Source organism: Sinohyriopsis cumingii, chromosome 11 (assembly GCF_028554795.1).
Source record: "Sinohyriopsis cumingii isolate HCF-2022 chromosome 11, ASM2855479v2, whole genome shotgun sequence".
NCBI lineage: Eukaryota > Metazoa > Mollusca > Bivalvia > Unionida > Unionidae > Sinohyriopsis > Sinohyriopsis cumingii.
In genome coordinates, this window is record NC_142971.1 from 33913228 (window position 1) to 33934800 (window position 21573).

General features: G+C 36.0%; 1 protein-coding gene across 1 annotated transcript in view; it reads left to right on the forward strand.

Annotated features, from left to right (window-relative positions):
• Positions 1–21573, forward strand: part of LOC149787886 (uncharacterized) — a 227682-nt gene that overhangs the window by 185182 nt on the left and 20927 nt on the right. Inside the window, exons 43-54 of the mRNA XM_089974127.1 lie at positions 1922–2017; positions 2527–2712; positions 8432–9363; positions 10558–10684; positions 11159–11372; positions 12569–12764; positions 13677–13756; positions 15199–15463; positions 16239–16417; positions 16997–17177; positions 18269–18442; positions 19758–19883. Of these exons, the coding sequence (XP_089830253.1) occupies positions 1922–2017; positions 2527–2712; positions 8432–9363; positions 10558–10684; positions 11159–11372; positions 12569–12764; positions 13677–13756; positions 15199–15463; positions 16239–16417; positions 16997–17177; positions 18269–18442; positions 19758–19883 (2756 nt within the window). The remainder of the gene's footprint in view (positions 1–1921; positions 2018–2526; positions 2713–8431; positions 9364–10557; positions 10685–11158; positions 11373–12568; positions 12765–13676; positions 13757–15198; positions 15464–16238; positions 16418–16996; positions 17178–18268; positions 18443–19757; positions 19884–21573) is intronic.

Below are 21573 nucleotides of genomic sequence, written 5' to 3' on the forward strand. Positions count from 1 at the left end.
AGTCGCCCCAAGGATCATATATAGTAATTCTGAAATGTCACCATGTGGTTGTTAAGGCTTTATTTATTGTTGTTTTTCTTCAACTTAATAACTTATTAAATCTATAAAATTTGCAATAACTAAAGTCATCCTGAGATGACTTTATGGCATGGACCTCTATAACCCGAAATCGGCTTAAACAGTATTGAAACTAATTTCTACATATATATATATTTTTATATATATATATATATATGTATGTATGTATGTATGTATGTATGTATGTATGTATGTATGTATGTATGTATGTATGTATGTATGTATGTATGTATGTATGTATGTATGTATGTATGTATGTATGTATGTATGTATGTATGTATGTATGTATGTATGTATGTATGTATGTATGTATGTATGTATGTATGTATGTATGTATGTATGTATGTATGTATGGAGAGAGAGATAGATTGAGAATCAACAAACAGATAAAATGAAACTATATACCATAGGTGTGTTATTTGAATAAAGAGTTGAGCAGAAAAATAGAAAAATAAAAGAAAAATGATGAAGAGAATATTATTGACAATATCCAGTCATCTGATAATTGATATTCCTTTCTTTGTCTCATATGAAACCTTGGCACATTACCTCCATTGTTTATGGAAGCTTAAAGCTTTAATATCCACAACATCCACAAAGACAGGACCAAGATCCTTAAGATCAGTTATGCCAGTAACAACCCAGTCGCACTGCAGGGAAGTCCCCTGGAAGAGGTGGAGTCTTTCACATACCTGGGCAGCATTATCAACCAGCAGGGTGGCACAGATGCAGATGTCAAGGCAAGGATCGGAAAGGCGAGAGCAGCTTTCATACAGCTCAAGAACATCTGGAGCTCCAAAGAAATTTTCTTAACTACCAAGATCAGATTGTTCAACTCCAACGTGAAGTCAGTCCTACTGTATGGAGCAGAGACCTGGAGAACCACCAAGTCGACTGTAAAGAGAGTTAAGACCATCATCAACAGCTGCCTAAGAAGAATTCTCCAGATCTGCTGACCAGACACCATCAGCAACACCAACCTGTGGCAGAGAACCTCCCAGCTTCCAGTAGAGGCCAAGATCAAGAAGAGAAGGTGGGGTTGGATAGGACACACCTTACGTAAGCCGCCAACCAACATTACCAGACAGGCATTAAAATGGAAACCTCAAGGCGAGCATAGAAGGGGACGACCAAGAAACACCTGGTGATGTGACCTTGAGGTGGACATCACTAAAATGGGTCACACATGGAGTCAGCTTGAAGGGATGGCACAGGACAGAAGCCTCTGGCGATCTTTTGTGGGCAGCCTATACCCCGACAGGGGTGATGGGCAAAACTAACTAAAGCTTTAATAGTACTGAAAAACTAATATGACCTCAGTTGCTAAGGCAATACATGTATAGACAAAGCCTGACTTGTGGAATGGCATGATATCTTGTTTGACTGTTGCAATAGATTAGTGAATATATTATTCTCAAATCCCATTGTTTGAGTCAGAAATTGAATTTGATGCATTAATGAGACATAATATAATTAAATGGCTACCAAGGAGCCACGTTATCTCATTTGGTTTATCAATGGACTCGTGGTCCAGGTCTTGTGGATTCAGTACACACCCAGGCCAGCACAGGCAGGTTACCTCATTGTGTCTTTGGATAAGTCACCTGTCTGCCATTTCCATGCCTTGATATATCCAATAATGTACTAAATGTGTCATTAAAACCAAAAAATTTCCAAGTATTTTGTCAGAGTAAAGAGATTGTGAGATCGATATACAAATGGCAGATCAAGGCAGCTAGACTGTGTTTCCATTCTCTTTTATTTCAAAAACTAGAATAAAGTTATATGATCACCAGTCTTTAGGGGTTGAATTATCTAATGTTATCTTTATTGTTATTTGCAGATGACCATCTTTTCATAACCAACCTCAGACCAGCCACAACATACACTATTGTAGTAGAGGCCAGGAGAACTGAGAAATATCAGGATTTCGATGAAAGTATGTTTATCTTTCTCCAATTCCCAGTTTGCATTATAGAAAATTGTGGTCTCTGTTGTAATGGAGCATGCAATTGTTATTTTTTAGTACATGCTTAATCAAATTATCGTTTCATGGAAATATTTTTTAATCAAGACACTGTATTAATGGCCTGAAGGATCAGTGCATCTCATTTGTCTTTTTTAAAAATACTGAAAATGACAGAAAATTCAATTAAAATGATTTATGTTAATTTCGGGACAAAATTGAGAGGACAAAAAGTGGGGAGTGGAATTGTCATCACCAATGAGCTTTTCATGTGAAACTGAGAGTATATAAATTGCATTTTTCATTTGGCATATTGTACATGAAGACTAGAGAACCACTGAGCAAAAAATTGAATCAAACCTGTTTAGCAAAAGAAAGAATTGGATACATTTTCATGGATTGTAATGTGTGGATACGTGGAAGCATGGACAAGGTATTTGTCAGATTTATCCTTTTGATTTAAGCTGTATTTTGTTTTTCAGGTGCTGATGAAAATTATGGTAAGGAGACAGTCAGTGCCTTCATTCTGACTGCAAAGTCTGAGCAGTTGACTGTCAAAACAGCTAGGCCACCAGACCCTCCCTCAAATCTTGGTGTTCTGACCTCTACATGCTCTGGGATTCTTCTTGCCTGGGATCCACCTAGGGAACATGGAGTTGAGATTATAGGTTGGTTGTCAATAAAGCACACAGATTTTAAAGAGTTCTGATCATGTCAGAAAGTTAAAATTTGCACAACTTTTATGGGTCAATGCAGAAAGATCATCATTATGCAGATTTTTTGGTCTTCTTTATTATGTCAGGCCATTTCTTATGAAGATTACCCTTTTTTGGTAGTTTCTTCTTTAAATAAAGACCGTATAATACATTTGGAGTCCTTCTACTGCCTTGCAGATGTAGACCTATCATGATAAAAACTTAAGGATGTTAACAACATCTTTGGGCTTTTATTTAGCACTAAAAGACACTGATGCTTACCAAGACATGTCAGATAAGAGTGGCTTCACCTCAGATAGAGAGATTGGTGCCAAATCCCATCATTCATCAGATACTGCTTCTACGTATGCTGTGACCACACTAATTTATCAATTAACAATTTCATGCTCTTTTTCAAATTGGGTTGACCCATTGAGTCTTCTGTTCATTGGGGAAGTATGCTGCACCTAATCTCTAATTTAATTTCACTCTATCTTTGCATCGCATTTGTTAATTTCTTCCTTAATAATATTTTTCTATTCTCTGGGACTAAGTACTTAGATTCCATTTTTTGACCTTATCACACCCGATTAAGTTAAGTTATCATTTATTCTTGGAGTTATGGTTATTTTAGTCATTCTTTCATGCATTTATTTTGTTTTTTAGTGTTCACTTAACTCTAATGTTAGTGTGATGCTTTACTGATTTTACATGTGTATTCATTCCCTTATTTGCTCTAAGTTTAAGCTGTCACTGGGTAATCTCTCATCTGGATTGCATTTACAGAATTGCATTTGGACCACACTTGTGAAATCTGCTATTTGTGGTCATAGGAAAGGTGGATGATGATGTAGGTAAATAAACAATCCCAGACCGGAGAGAGAGGCAGAAAATTTTCCAACAAGGATTTATGTGTAGTCAGCCATTCCCTTGATGTTACCATGGTGATGAGTTTTAAAATGTCAGAATCATTCAAGGATGAAGAAACCCCTGCAATCTTTACCCAATCTTCATCCCCCCCACAAAAAAAAAAAACTTGGGCATCACCACAGCAACTTTCCACTGATCATACCAACAGTGGCAGATTCACAGGCTGATACTGCCGCAGAATGTAGTCCCATGTAAACCTATCGCAAAGTAACATACTGCAGCTTCAAACTGGTGCTACCAGTGGTTATGGTAATCTTCACCAAGACAACCAGTGCCAGATCCCTGGACCTTACATTGACCAGCTCTGTAACACATCAGTTCCATTTCCAGCCTCATCACAATTCATACACAGCATAACTGACACTGGGTGTGGTGAAATCTGCCTTCCCACAATATCCAGTACTGGATTGGGGATGTCAGTGCTGACTGGGATTGGGCCATTAGAGTTCCAGTTCCCGCTCCATTATGACTCGTACACAGCATAACTGACATTGGGTGTGATGATCTGCCTTCCCACAATAGTACTGGATTGGGGATGTCAGTGCTGACTGGGATTGGGCTGTTAGATTCCCAGTCCCAGCTCCATTATGACTCATACACAGCATAACTGACACTGGGTGTGGTGAAATCTGCCTTCCCACAATATCCAGTACTGGACTGGGGATGTCAGTGCTGAAATCTTTTGGGCCATTAGATTTCCAGTCCCAGCTCTATTATGGCTCATGCACAAAATAACTGACACTAAGTGTGTTGATCTGCCTTCTCACAATATTCAGTTTGGATTGGATACATCAATGGTGATTGGCATATGGCCATTACATTCCCAGTCCTAGCTTCATTATGACTCATGCACAGCATAACTGGAACTGGGTATGGCATTTCACCTTCCTAAGACATTTGCTACCAGACATTAACTAATGATGACACTTAGTGTCAGTGCTCAGAGAATGTTTACATCAGCATCTATAAATGTACATAAAATTAATTCATTTCATGCATGAACTATTTTAAAACCATTTATATCAGCAGACAGAATAACACTTGCCAGTCATTGCATACTGAAACAGGAGTGATAAGCTTTCCTGTTTGGCTATTTTTGGCCCTAATGCAACTGGCACCATTTGATTTATTTGCAGTATCAAAAATGGACTCTTCCAGAATGAACATGGTGGATTACATGTACATAGATTGGTCTTTTTCAGCATGTATCAAATGAATGGTATTGTGCTGTATGTCAGATATGAATTATGTTTAAATCATTTTTGAACAAAACAAATTTGGTAACTGTGGTTACATTTTGAGATGCAGGCATGAAAATTTAATGAGAAACATTTGCAGATATCATTCATGATGATTTTGAATGAACTTTAGTTTATCTTTTTGACAACCTATTTCACAACTGCAAGAGGATTCATCCCACATGTCATTGAAGATGGACAATAGCAAGCCCGTCCTTCTCTACTTGACCCCAAGACATCTTCAAAAGACTCTGCATTCTGTACCTCAAGAAGAATTCTTCCATCTTTTGCCTTCATAGTTTTGTCTTCCTCCTCTTGCTGTGTTGATGTTTTTCATTGGAATTCCTGCATTCTTTGACATTTTCATCAAAAGGACCAGCATTCCTTCAAGCAATTCCTCATTCAGATAACATCACTGACATTTTGCATTGGTTTGAAAGGCATCTACTAGATCCTTCATCAGTGGGCCTGCCTGTCTAATTTTGTTTTGATCTTTTACAAGATTTATTCACTAGTTTTCCACATTGAGATCCTGTTATCAACTGGGACATGTATATACTGTATTTCATGGACAGAAAACTCTTCTAAGACATGGAACAACTATATTGCTTCCCCACCTGATCTTGCCTCTATCGCCATCTTCAACAATTGAGCTCAGTTTAGATCCAACCAATGAAATTTTCTCCATATGTGCTTAGGAGTCAGCTTTACACATGGTTTGAGTGTTAAACAGAGCAACTTGGCATTCTTTTCCTGCTCCAAGCTGCTGCTGTCATCCTGCAACCTATTTATGTCTACGATACTCGGGTCACCACAAGGCAGCTATAACATCCTTGCCTCTCTCTTCTAATCCTCTGTTCCATGGCAATATAGGGCAAATCAGGAAACCGGCTGCTAAGAAGGGTAGCCTCATCTGGGCCCTGTAACCCAGAGTACTGCCTTTGTTTCCTGGCTTGGACCAGAGAGCCAGTAAGGACCACACTTAGATGCTTCTGATAAACCATTTTCCAATACTTACCCTCTTCCAAGGTCCATTTTCCAATACTTACCCTCTTGCAAGGTCCAGTTTCCCAGAGCAAGAAACAACAGGGCATAGGGAAGGAAGTTTAGCATGGTTTGGTGTTTTTATGCACATCAACACATTGCAGGTTATATTGTGTCAAGTCAGGGTGAGTACCAAGTCAGTCAGTTCTGTGCCATCATATCTGGGATTTTCTCAGGTTGTTTCTGCAGAAAAAAATCCAGCTTTGGGGTATGGAGATGAACTCAAATTCTTGATTTTGTCTGAAAGTAATATTGATTAGGTAACGTGTCTGAAGGAGAATTTTTTTTGAGTTAAATGGGATTTTTTTTATATAGCACTTATCTGATCACAGTGTATGGTACTTTCTCTCATGCCTTCATTACAGTTACATCTGTGGATGAGCTTCACTTCTGCTACATAATAATAATAATAATAATAATAATAATAATAATAATAATAAAATAATAATAATAATAATAATAGTAATAATTATAATAAATAATAATAATAGTAATAATGACAATTTAAAAAAGAAGCTCATTTGGTCAACTGACCAATTTTTTCTGAGGCATTCTACAATTATATGTGTACATATATATCATGTATGATTTTTACAAGTTCGGGTGTCTTGCTAATAAACACTGGATAATTGATCTTACTGCTACTACAAAATTGCAAAAGGCTGTATTAACTGATTAATGATGAGATTTGGCACCTATACATATTTCTATAGGGAAGCCATTGTTGTCTGACTACCATCTCAGTAAGCAGAAGATATAAATAAAGCAAAACATGCTAATGTCTTTCTTGCTTTGGAGAGCTGGATTTGCCAGTTCATGGAAGAACTCCTGATATGATCAGGTAAGTATTATTCAAGAAACATATTTTACTAGGCATTTGGTTTCATTAATTAAGTGATTTCAGGTAATTAATTTACAGTAAATTATTTGCTCATTGAAATTGGGACATCTGTCTATCCATGGTTGGTTCTGTCTGTCTGTAACATTTGCTTGGCTAGCCAAAAATGTTGTAATGATTCGAGAGAATTTCATGAAACTTTGCCCAAATATCTATCATTACCAGGTGGTGAGTAGCCATGTCACCTGTCTTAAAGTCAATACCATGGGAAAGGAAAATGTAATACTGTAATTTTTGTCCTTGTCTGAAGTATCATTTTGAACCACTAAATAATTTTAATGAAACATTAGCCAATGATATTTTTTGCGTAAATGGTGTGTTGCATACCACAGTCAGCTCCTGCCAAGGAGAAGGTCACAGCAAAATAGAAAGTAACCCGACTTATCTGATTTTTATACTTTTGTCCAGAGAATAATTTTTGCAGCACTGAAGATATTTTATATTTTGGTGAACTCTACATGTCATAACCAGGCAGTGTGTTACATACCTTAACCATGCTCACTGCATCAAGGTCAAGGTCACGTCAAAGTGAGTTTTATTTAGCTCTTGACTTGACAATGTCTCGTATTCATTCATTCATCCTGCTTCCAGATCAAGGTCCCAACAAGGAATAATGTAAGTCAATGGCCAGTTTCTTTATCCAGAATGTCACTTTGTAACTGACAGTTATTCTGACAAAACTTTACTCAAACCGTGTCATACAATAGTCAAGTCCTTTGCTCAGATGTCACAGTCATTATTAGGCAAAGGGGAGACCACGTACCATTTGCAGTATTCTTGCAAATTATTTGAAGTGATGTTTTATGGTGTCCTTTTGGGTTAGTAATAACTATGCACTGAAATGATAGTATTTGATCAGTGCAAGAACACTTGCTTGAATAGAGCCATATAGTCGAAGGTACCCTGATATAGTCTTGGTCACTATGTCATTTGTTGCATATTCTAAACAGCATCATTCAGCCATGGGTGCAGCAGTTTTCAAACGGGGGGTAACAAAGCAACCCTGATGCATATCTAATGTGATTTGATAAAAGTCTTGAAACAATTAGTGCTTGAGAACAAAGCTTTTGTGTTGCTATTTGAAATATTTATTGAAATGGTTAGAAAGCTGCAGATTTTATTGATGTATGATGAAGTTCTCCATTCTGGCATGGTGGAAAAAGGTCCTGAATCTACCAGAGTAATTAATGTCTTCATGATGAAGACTTAGTCTGGTACTGTAAGTTTGTGTTTTGTGGTGTTTACAAAATACCACATCAGTCTTTTCAAATAATATGATCAGTTCCAAACCAGGTTGTAAAAATACCCAAGTTTTAAAATTCTTATTTAGAATTTGACATATTTTTTTTTACCACTTATGGTTGGCTAAATGTAATAATTCGCCAAAAGTGTAAATTTTCTTTTCCAGGTACAATTGACCAGTGAAAATGAATTCATATAAATGAATTCATATAAAGCCCTTCATTTTTGTTTTAAAGAACTAACATATTTTTTGTTAGGTAATTTACTTAACTAGTGATGAGGATTGTCTGTTGTATATTAGTGTTACCTGTTGATTTAATTTTGGGGCTCAATTTTTCAGGCATTCGTATTGATGCAGTGGCTTTGAATTCACATGACCCTCATCATGTGTCTTTATCAGTTCTGCCTGATGCAACACGGGCAAAAATAGAAGGATTGAAAGAGAAGACAGATTACATGGTTAGAGTTACTGCAGTTACTGATGAATATTTTGACAAACTTCCTGATTCAAATAGAATCAAGTTCACACGAGAATTGCCAAAAGATGTTATGATAGCTTCTGATACCTCACCATGGCTACCAAATAATTCAATACCAATAAAAACCTCTGGGACTGAGCCACCAGCAAGTCTGAAAGTTTGCAAAGCATTAACAACTTCTCTGACAATTCGTTGGACACCTCCCATTGTGTATGGTACAAACAAGCTGAAAGATCTCGTAGTACGATGGTCTGATATCTGTCAATTTAGGAAGAAAAATGGTGAAGATTTGGTTGTTGCAAGTTATATCAATCTCCTTCCAACTGATGACACATACACAATTGAGGATCTTGTGCCTGGAAATCAGTACAGAATTATTGTAGAGGCAGTTGTCAGTGTAAAAACGTCACTGCAGTCGGATAGCAGTGATTCAGAGTATGAAAAATATCGTAGGACTGCTCATATAATGTCGAAGCCATTGTTAACCAGAACAAGAGCGCCTACAGAACCTCCCATTCTTCTTATTACCCAATACACTCAAGATACCTGCAACTTGTATTGGGAGAAACCATTGCTCATGACTGTGGTTGGTAAGGATGATGAAGGAAAGCCAAAATATCTGCGCAGGTATTTGGAAGGTTATAGACTGGATATTAATGGAAGGATTTATCGCTACTTGGCACCATCTTCACAAACTTGTCAGTTAACTAAATGTAAACCTGGAAGAAAGTACAGTGTTGTATTAGTGGCTCTCACCTGCACTGAAGATGGAAAGAAGGAAAGAAAACGAAAGGTAAATAAGTTCTTTGTTTCCATGGAAATATTGAAATTAAGTTTGGTACATTGTTAGCAAATATAGAAGTGATAAAGAAACTGATGTTTTATTTATTCAGCAGTTTAAAATATCAAGTGCTTATAAGTTGGTATAGATGTACTGTATATTCTCGCTTATAAGTCCAACTTCAAACTGCACAGACCCATATCTGCCATTACATAATGATCCAGTAGATCTGGGTTTAAACTGTTTGTAGTGACTAATGACTAATCAGTAGAGCAAACAACATAGACTAAACATTTCCTGGTACATTATACACAGGTAGATCAGGGTATATGCTGTTTGCATTTGGACTCAAGTGAGTGTATATGGTAGGTTTCACTCACACTCCTTTTAGATCATATTAATAAAAAACCACCTTCCCTTCCCCCATATAGTTACAATACATGAAGTTGTATTGTTTATTATATTAAGTAAAAAATTTAAATAAAATGTATAGAGACTGTGCTAAACAGTATTGCAAACAGGAGTTGTTTTAAACAGTAAAGAACTCACTGTAGGTCAGATAATAATCAGGTGAAGAGGAGGTAGAAGTGTTTATTGTCCAAACAATAAAACAGGCACATAAGCACTCCCTCACTATAAGATATTCTATGACAAAAATCAAGGTATATATTTTTAATTCTCTGTAATTTTACATACCTTGATTTCTGTCTTAGGAATCTGAAATGACTGTACTATGATGAAAATTAATTACTAGGTCGACATGCAAGCGCCTCTGCTGTGTGGAATGTCTATGCCACCAATTTTGTAGCATCATATTTTGGGTGATGTGTGCATGGTTGAGTTGGTATAGGGGTTGGTGAGTGCAGGCAAGGTGATGGGTGCTGATTGCATGTGGATCTGGCTTTGAATCTCCATAGAGTACAAAACAATAATTCTCTAACCTGTATGATAATATTATTTATTTGTATTTATATGCTTCATTATAATGCAGTCTGTGTTTATGCTACAGAGGACAGTGTAATAATTAGAATTACTGTATTTACTCTCAGGTTGTCTGTAAGGCGTCTTATATTAACCTCAAGTTGTCCATTATTAATCTACTCGGATTTGAACTATCTGTTCATTTTGCATTAATATCATCTTGCATTAATACATGGACTTGTGTTATCTTTCCATTAATTTGCATTTTTTAATTATGTTTTGAAGTATAAGGGATTTTACAAGAACACCAACCCTCAAGATTTGAACTATGAGTACCTGTTGAGTGATGATGACAACCTAGACAGCTCTCCCTCAGAGCCACTTGAAGTTGTGTTGCCACAAAATCAAGATGGTAAGCTCAGAATGTTAAATTATTCACCTGTCTTTAGTCTGACTCTTTAGAATATTCACAGCCAAAACTATATAATATCATGAACTGGAGTTTTGATAGTTCCTCATATCTGTTGATTAATTAATTTATTAAGTTGCCTTTTGTGTGAGAATTTTCAAAAAAATCAGTCATGTGTCTGTTGCACATAAAATCTCTCCAAAGTATTGTTTTTGATTTAACTATTTTTTTATTTTAGAGAAAGCTTGCATTTTTCTTTTTATGTCATGAACATACATTATTTGAAATTGAAATTTGAATTCTGCCTTTCATCTGCATGACTCCACCAAAAACAGTTTAAAAAATTATACTTTTTGCCCTGGTGGCAGATGTGAAACATACATATCACTTAGCATCAGTTTTTACACAGAAGTCTTGAAATGCTGTGTGTATTGTGCCATGACACTTTGTTTTCATCCTGTCTGTTTTTCTTCAAAGGTTACCTCCATTCCTTGAGTTCCTTCTTCACACACAACGAGGATCGAGACAACCGAACTTTTGGGGACATTAAGGTCCAGTGGACGACTCAGGGTCAGCATAACCTTCTGAAACAGTTCAATGTGGTGTGGTACAACTTGGAAGACAGAGTTGTCCAGACCAAGTATGTCAGCCCTGATTTCAGCAAGTGTTCAATTCCAGTCACAAAACTGAAGTAAGTCACATAAGTATCATTGGGCTATTGGTTGTTCACTTTGAAAGCTTTCAGACATATTTTTTTCCCCGACTACATTACCAAACCATTATTATTTTAGTTTTTAAGAATTTTGTCTGTTTATTTTACTGTTTAGTTTATATACTTTTCAAAAGAATTGTAACAATGTATCTTTTTATCCTTTATCTTCTTGGACTATAACCTAACATTTGTTTGGAAGGTTTTCTATAAAGTGTAATTTTGCAACTTTTACATTTTTGAAAGAACTTTTTGCAGGCACATTATGGCTAAGATTATGCTGAAATGTTGTTAAACCCTATACATATACACATATCAATCCATTAAATATACTTTCTCACAGGTAAGTTATAGTGCCCATTTTTTTCTAGCAGATTATTTAATAAAAATTGTATTTTTATTTTATAGCAACGATCTTCCACTTGTGCTCTTTGCATTTAAAAAAGAAAACAAATGTTGAATACATCTTTTTTCAGACAGGATTATAAAACTCATTTCATACATTTTTGTATTTAGTGAGCACACAAGCAGGGTTCTTGGTATGTGTCTTATGGCCAGTTTGCACTTAAATTTAAAAATTGTGGGAGATCCAACAGCTCTGTTGGTTGAGCGAATATTTGGTTGAGTGGATGTTTGGTTGAGTTGATTCATGGTTGAGTGGATTCCAAATCCAAGGCTCCAGGATATCCTGGGTTGGCTGCCTCTGTGAGTCTTTGAGAGATGCCCTTGCCATGTAGCTTCCATTTCCTGAACAAGATATAGCCATAACATGTTAAAAGTATGATTAAAAAGACATAAAATAACAATGACAAATGCTATGTTCTAGGCTGCATGATTGAAATTGTACCCGGTTACCATGGCAATACTTTCCTTTTTGGAGTGGCTATTGTTGACCTCCTTTCTAGAGCTGAGAAAAGTAAAGTCATGATATGTGCAATTCTAAACATCATATCACTGTTTTTGAGCTTTTCATAAATCTTAAGATGTCATGCAGAATTAAGTTCCATTACAAGATACAAAGTTTGGAGCCATTATTTGCCATTGTAGTGAGAATGATCTCAGGTATGCATGGTAATTCATACATGTGCCAATATATTTTAATTATTTAATACAACTATTTATATTTAATTTCTGTAAAATATATAACAGGCTGAGAAAATATTTACACATTATTCCAGGACAGTGTACAACATCCAGGTGGAGCCTATCTACTACACTGAGACACTGGCCCAGGCTCCACAGAATGTCCAAATCATGATACCTGGGCCACCAGATGCCCCTGAGATTTTCCTTCACTCTTCCAGTCCTGAAGAGTTTGTCATAGAGTGGGGTGAGCCTAGACTATATGGAGAGGTGAAAATAAGAGGATATCAGGTAATGAGTTCTAGTATGCAGCTAATTAAACTGCTTTTAAAATTTTTCTTCCTCAGGTGGTATAAACTAACATTTTGTAATTTGAAATATTTTCATTTCTTTGTTCACTGTTTAAAATAGTTTTAAAACAGAATATGTTAAATTTGATTTCATACCTTTTGGTTGTTTGTTTTAATATTCATTGTTCTCAGAAAAAGCATTTTTTTATGTCTGCCATTTTGCCTGACATATTGTTTTTATGACCCTGTATGTTAACGTTTTTTCTTCACAAAAAATTAAGTTCTACAGCATTTACCTCCACCACAGTTTATAGATAGATTGCATTTGGGGTGAGAGAGAAGCCTATTGAATTTAGTTCAAAAGATTAAGTTTAAATCACTGTGACTGAAAGAAGCAAAGTGGTTTATTTACAGTAACATTACTTCTAGAACACATACCTGGATCCATCTTTGTGGATCGCATGCACTTGGAATAAAAAGAAGCTTATAAATTTCAAAGTCAATAGGTGAAAGCAAAACATCATTGTGAACAAATGAAGAAAAATGTTTCCCACACAATAATATTAGTTCTACTTCACAAACCTGAACCAAATATCATGGAGAGTATGTATTTGGGGTAAGGAAGGAGCCTATTGATATGGGGATAAAAAGGTCACAGTTCAAGGTCATTGCAGCTGAAAGAAAGATATGGTTTTTGCATAATAACTAGATTTAGGCCACATACAAAATGTCAAAGGTCAAGATCATTGTGACTTGAAGAAAAATGGGTTTCACAGTATAACACTGGATGACTAAAGTGGTCCTCATCCACTTGATGGATGAACTATATATAGCAGTATGTCATTTAATTGAAATGACAAGTTCAATTTAAAAAACAATCTTAATTACAAATGTAGAAAATGTTATATTTCAGGTATATCTGAATGACAAGAAAGCTGGCAAAGAGTTGACACACACACATAGAAAAGCTGTGATACCTTGCAAACCAAATAGGTGAGGCAGATCAACTATTTTTTGCTACTTTTGTAATATTGTGATTGTTCTTAATTCCTATGTCTCTGTATTACCAGTAGTTAGCTCACATGAATAACATGGAAAAGAGTAGATAACAAGTTAATATAGAGTCTACTCTGCCTTCATTTGTTTATGCATTTAAATGCGAAAATTTGGTTGTTGTTGTTGTAGGGTTTAATGCCATTTTACTGCACAAGATAGGCAATATGTGGCGGCCAGTATAAATGGTGGAGGACGAACCTGGAAAAACCCCGAAAAGAACCACTGACCCACGAGAAGCTACTGGCAAGCTTTCTCACATACCTACATTGGCTGAACCTGTAACTCGAACCCATGCAGACAGAGGTGAGATGAAAATGATTTGTAATGGTGAGCGCTTTAGACCACTTGGTCACTTGGGGGCCCTGTACAAATTTGTTTACTATCTGCTTTAATTATTTTGTTGAAGAGTCTTCCTATTTTTGTGTTTCTCGCTTACCTGTCTTGGGATAAAAGTGCATAGGAATTTTGCATTTATAACTGGCATTTATATAAATCTGTTTTAATGGATTGAACACTGGGCTTTTTTTCTTTTCATTTAATACTGAATCTTGTATTAAGGATGGAAGGTTACTTAAAAAGAAAAATCCCAAAGTGCTGTCTCACTTCTTCATGGGTTTGAGTCTTGGGTTAGGCCACTGTGGGTATGTGAGAAAGCTTGCCAGTAGCTTCTCGTGGGTCGGTGGTTCTTTCCGGGGTTTTTCCAGGTTCTTCCTCCACCATTAATACTGGCCGCCATGTATAGCCTATCATGTGCTGAAAAATGGCATTAAACCCCACAACAACAACAACAAAAGGAACAATTTATGGAATTGTTTCCATATATACTCACTTATAAGTCAAATCAAACCGCAAAAAACCCCAAAGATCCTGATCTGCCATAGCATCATGCAACTGCAGATCAGTGTCTTTGTTGTATATTCTGCTGATTAAAATCCTAACAAACTGCATAGACCCAGATCTGCCTATGCATTATGCATTGACAGATCATGGTCTGTGCAGTTTGCAGTTATACTAATCTTATAAGTGAGCATAGATGCTATGCAATTGTAATATTTAACTAAATATATTTAGATTTTCTCATAATGTAATTAAAACTAATTCTTCATTATATATAATTTCTTATGTTTTATAATAATTCAGTCAATAATTATCACATTATTTAAAATAGAGTGAGTGACAATTACTTAGAGTTTCAGTCTCATAATCCAAAGGTTATAGGTTGAATACCTGCCAGACTGGGTCAGTTTGTCCTAAGGAAAGGCCATGAGCTCACAATTACTCAGCATAATATAGCCAATACTAAGGTGAAAGCACCTTTTAAAAAAAATTAAAACAAGTGCACAAATAGTGTGTTATTGACATAATTTTTCTGTACACAGAACATACAAGGTCAACTTGGTGGCTGTAAGTGCCAATCGAGAATACAGTGATTCATCAAGATCAAACACACTCCTTAATGACACCTCACTTCACTCCCCGAGGGCTGGAGCAGCTGAAGACTGGTCACAGCTTGATGATCAAGAGATTCCAGTTAAGGTTGTGAAGGTCACAGAGACCTCAGTCCATTTGGACTGGAGCAGCTTTATGGAGACAGAGGGAATTGGATGTTACAAAGTTCAGTGGAGTAGTGTTGCACAGCCAGCTGTGAGTATGACCTAAAGCAATGATGTAGAAATTTCCTTGCCAGTAAAGCAATAGGTTAGACATAGCTTATCATCATTCCATCAGTTTTGTTGATGTCATTACCATTATAACCACAGGCTTTGATGTTGAGTTTTCCTTTTAGTCTTGGAACCATTTCTAACTGGTGGCAAAGTAGATCAGAGTGATTTATGTTTCATGCTTTAGTGTTTATTCCTGTATTGGATGTAAATAATGTAAATAATTTAAAAGTAGGCCCTTTTTATTAAAAGAGGTGGCAGGTTGATATATTAAGCAGAATATAGTAATTGTGCACATACATGGAAATGTGTTCAGCACAGATTACATTTATCAGATTTCCATATATAATGAAGAACTTCCTATTTCCAAATAAACATCCTTTATATACTTGTTGGGATTTTTTTTTAAATTCTTTTTTTTTTAAAATCGGAACATTTTGGCAGTTGTTTACGCAAAATGGTATCCACCATAAGTATCATATGAACTCACTTATAAGCCCAGTCCATTTGCAAACTGCACAGATCCAGATCTACTATCCCATAATGCACCAGCAGATTTGGGTCTGAGTAGTGTGTAAAAAGTAATCAGTAGAACAAACAACATAGACCCTGAGATGCTGGCACCTTATGAAACTGTAGATCAGAGTCTATGTTTTTTGCAGTTAGACTCTACCGATATGCAAGAATATAGAGAGTATATGAACCAAAATATCGGACTCTAAAATAGGTGGTAATAGCCAAATGTTTTCTTTTTGCAGGAAAGAGAAGTGAAGTTGTCAAATAAGGACAATAACTGTGTGATCACTAAGTGCCTGCCTGGGACCACCCACTTTGTAAGGCTGGTAGTTATTGATAAGGATGGAAACGTCAGGGAGCGCTCCAAACAGTTGACCATCCAGACATCTGCACCCCCAGATGCTCCCACTCTCTCAGTTAGGTAGGAGCTTAATGTATTGTCTCTATAATTTTTGACTGGAGTTCACAGCAGCTCTGACATATAGATTGATCATGTGTCCATCCATCTGTCTGGAGGCTCAGTGGTTAGCATGTGAAACTCAATCATCCTGGGTTGACTGTCATCTTTTCCATCTTTCTGTTGTGCTTCACTGCACAGGGGTTGGGCTTTTGAGATTGAGATAGGAGAGATCGTTTGCTTATCAGCATTTCTTTTCTTTTGAAATAATAAACTGAACAATTATAACATTGTTTTACTCTTTGTGCATTTAACGTTACTTCAACAAAGCTGCCTAATTGTACTCTGTTGAAAGCCAAGAGGTTAATGGAGTTCAAGCCGTTGTTTTGATGCAAACATTTGCATTTGTATATAGAACCAAGCTTTCTTCAGTGACACAGAGATATTGGCTGGGGCAATAACTTATCATATTGATGCATTCCTAATTTATTATGAATTTTCTCCTGAGACAGAATTACTCATTAAAATTAGGAATTTTCCTTGGTCTAATTCATAAGACTGTTCTTGGAATTACATGATGGATATTCTGCTGATCCTTTCCAGGGCTTGTAATTTCCGTTACATTGCGGTACAGTGGGAGAAGCCGATGACATATGGTGATGCTCTGATCAGTGGATATAAGGTTTATGTTAATGGTATTGTGGAGGCAATCCTCAATGCAGATCAGCAGACCTACACCTTCACACATGGCAAGTGGTGCCAGGAATACTCATTCCAAGTGCAGGTGAGTGTATTGTCAAAAGGTATTGAATTATGCATAATTTGTATATGGATCTGTATCATTCATTTATCAAGATGGTGCCAAAAACAAAATCCACAAGCATTATTATTCATGTGATGACAAGCCTATGTTTGATGACAAGCAAACCCCACCTTCTGATTATAAGCCCCCCTTCCCCAGAACTTTATTAGGCTGACTCCCTGATCCTATCTTGGGAGAAATACTGTACTAAACTCAATATTTTTTGTTTCTCCTTAACATACAACAATTATGTCCAGACAAACAGAGTTCAAGTGTTTTCTGATTAATGACAAAAAAATGTCAATGATTGTAAAATAGAGAAGATTGTAATCATCATTATTAAATCTCCCTTGTGCCACATTCAGTGCAGATGGTCTAGTGTGTTAAAAGTATTAAAACCAGGAAAAAGGAACAAATATTTTTCTTCTTAAGTTATGACATTATTAAAGCTTCTGTCCCAGGAGTTTGTCATTCAAACTGCTTTCCATCTGAAAGACATTGAGGACTGCTTTGAAATTCCATTATAAAAACCCTGAAATTTACTGCTTTTTGTAAAGTTGTCTATGTGACAATTCAACTTTTTAAGCTGTTGTCTTTTTGGCCCCCAATGCTTCCAGTAGGTCATCTTGATTCTGTCTTGTCTATATTTGTGTTGTAATTTGTGTCCATCTGTCAGGAGAAACTTGTTATCATTGTGCAGAATGCATTCAGCAAAGACAAATGAAATTCAGCAGGCATTTTATTATATGCATATGTAGATGAACTGATTACATTTTTAAGTTGGTATTATAGCAAATTTTAACTTTAAAAATTATGGTTTTACACATTTATTAACTCTGGATTAGTTCAGTTAAAAAAAACTGCTTAAGATAGACTAATTAAATTTGATACACATGTTTATATGAGTATTTAAAATTTAGCTCATTAGATATTTATAGTGAACTTAACAGTTTTAAAAGTTTTAGAACTTTTTTCAATCAGATATTCTGGTCTGTAGTAGGTTCTTGTTTTTAAAAATATATATAATCTAGTTTTGTGTATTTCACTTTCACAGTCTGTGTTCAACTTTGTAGGCCCTGACAGCAATAGAGAACCTGAACAGCAAACCATCAGATCCATTAGTGGTTGTATGGCCAGGAGTCAAACCTCCCAACATTCGCCGTCTCCCCACTTTCTCCAATTCTAGCCTCAGGGTTGGCTGGGATGATCCTTACCTCACAGAAGGGGTCAAAGTCAAACACTATAGGGTAAGTAAATCTGCATGACAGAAGGTTGGCTGGGATGATCCTTACCTCACAGAAGGGGTCAAAGTCAAACACTATAGGGTAGGTAAATCTGCATGACAGAAGGTTGGCTGAGATGATCCTTACCTCACAGAAGGGGTCAAAGTCAAACACTATAGGGTAAGTAAATCTGAATGACAGAACCAACAGATATTACCTTGACCAGATTTAATACACTTAAAATGTATTATATACTTCATATAAAGAAATGTATCTATATAACCCAAAATCATCATGCAAAGATATTTAAATGTGCAACAAAGTAATGGCCAAAAATAATATGTTGTTGACCTTGATGAAGTTTTCTGATACTGCATTTATCCATTTTGTTTGTATGGGGAGGGGACGGTTGCATATGCATCATATAGGCATGGGGCATTGGTGTTGTATGGACACACTTGTACATGGTAGAAAATTATGAAAATCTTGATTTTAGACTTCCAAAGCCTCTTCACGGTTATGTTTATAAAAACATGATTTTCAGTAATATTATTTTTGTTAAAAGAGACCTTTGTTTGCAACATGATATATGCCCATGAATTGTAGTCAGAATAACAATAATCATACTTTATACTCATGGAAAACTAACACAATGAGGCAGTTTATACATTTGATTTTTATAGAGGCAGTTAAAAGGTAAAGCCATTCAGATAGTAATGACCATTACTGCACAGATTACTTAACTGACAGACAATATTTGGGTTGTTTTGTATTGAAGAATACTTAGAGGACTGCAGTATGACTCCATTAGTAACTGTTGTTTTGTATTGAAGAATACTTAGAGGACTGCAGTATGACTCCATTAGTAACTGTTGTTTTGTATTGAAGAATACTTAGAGGACTGCAGTATGACTCCATTAGTAACTGTTGTTTTGTATTTAATGCCATTTCTCAGTGCAAGATAGGCTATATATGGCAGCCAGTATAATTGGTGGAAGAAGAACCCAGGAACAGAGTACTGACACATCTCACCTCTGACTGTATGAGTTCGAGTCTCAGATCAACCAACATAGATATGTGAGAAAGCCTTCCAATCACTTCCCATGGGCTACTGGTTCTTGCCACGGTCCTTCTGCGTTCCTCTGCCAAATATACTGGCTATCATATATAGTGCTAAAAAATGGCAATAAACCCCACAAACTTTGGGACCACAAGACACACTTTGAGTCTCAAACACCCCAAACACTGCATGGAAGTATAGCAGGTATGCATATTTCTAAGCTTCATTGGTAGTATTGCAGGTAATGTTCTAATGAGAATTTCATTCTGTTTGCATCAGGTTGTGTGTAGTGAGGAGGACACAGAAAAGGTTGTGCAGAGTATTGCCCCTGTTCATCCTGATACCCGGGAGGTGGAGTTCAAAAGCATCAAGCCAGGAAACTACAATATCTGTGTGGAGGTTCATGTAAGTTTAGTTGTTTTTTTATCTATGTGGAGGTTTATGTTAGCTCAATTTAGTGCTTTATTATTATGTATGTGAAGGTTCATGGAAGATCAGTTTTCTTAATATCTATGTGGATTTTTATGTTAGTTCTATTTATTGTTTTTTTTTATCTGTGTGGAGGTTCGTGTAAATTCAGTTTAGTGTTGTCTTATCGTTTTGGAAGTTTTTATAAGTTCAATTTACTATTTTCTTATTATTTGTGTGGAGGTTCATGCAAGTTCAGTTTAGTGTTTCATATTATCTGTGTGGAGGTTCATGGAAATTCAGTTTAGTGTTTTTGTATCTGTGTGGAGGTTCATGCAAGTTCAGTTTAGTGTTTCATATTATCTGTGTGGAGGTTCATGAAGTTCAGTTTAGGGATTTCATATTTGTGTGGAGGTTCATGGAAGTTCAGTTTAGTGTTTTCATATTATCTGTGTGGAGGTTCATGGAAGTTCAGTTTAGTGTTTCATATTATCTGTGTGGAGGTTCATGGAAGTTCAGTTTAGGGATTTCATATTATCTGTGTGGAGGTTCATGGAAGTTCAGTTTAGGGATTTCATATTATCTGTGTGGAGGTTCATGGAAGTTCAGTTTAGTGTTTCATATCTGTGTGGAGGTTCATGGAAGTTCTGTTTAGTATTTCATATTATCTGTGTGTAGGTTCATGGAAGTTCAGTTTAGTGTTTTCATATTATCTGTGTGGAGGTTCATGGAAGTTCAGTTTAGGGATTTCATATTATCTTTGTGGAGGTTCATGGAAGTTCAGTTTAGTGTTTCATATTTGTGTGAAGGTTCATGGAAGTTCTATTTAGTATTTCATATCATCTGTGTGGGGGTTCATGGAAGTTCAGTTTAGTGTTTTCATATTATCTGTGTGGAGGTTCATGGAAGTTCTGTTTAGTATTTCATATTATCTGTGTGGAGGTTCATGGAAGTTCAGTTTAGTGTTTTCATATTATATGTGTGGAGGTTCATGAAGTTCAGTTTAGGGATTTCATATCTGTGGAGGTTCATGGAAGTTCAGTTTAGTGTTTTCATATTATCTGTGTGGAGGTTCATGGAAGTTCATTTTAGTGTTTTATATTATCTGTGTGTAGGTTCATGGAAGTTCAGTTTAGTGTTTTCATATTTGTGTGGAGGTTCATGGAAGTTCAGTTTAGTGTTTTCATATTATCTGTGTGGAGGTTCATGGAAGTGCAATTCATTTGTTTTAATTATCAATGGAGGTTCATTGGAGGTTTAGTGGATCTTTTCATCTAAGTAGAGGGCCATGAAAGTTCAGTTTAGTATTTTCTTACTAGTTATGTAGAAGTTCATGTAAGTTCAATTTAGTGTTTTCTTACTAGTTATATAGAGGTACATGTAAGTTCAGTTTAGTGTTTTCTTATTATATATGTGAAATACTGATGAAAGAAATCTAGATTTTCAATGATTATAGTGGGACAGTCTCAGTATGAGAGTGTTGGTAGTTAGGTTGGGTTTTAATGTGTGTGTGTGTGTGTCTTAGAAAGGTTGTATTGCTAAACAAAAAATTGGGTTTACTAATTCTTGAGAGAGAGAGAAATATCAATATATTTCACTGCTTCAGAAACTTGACATCAGATATAGACCACAGATAAGGACAGTTTCAATGGCAGATCATCCATGCTCATTATATTCCAGTTTGTTT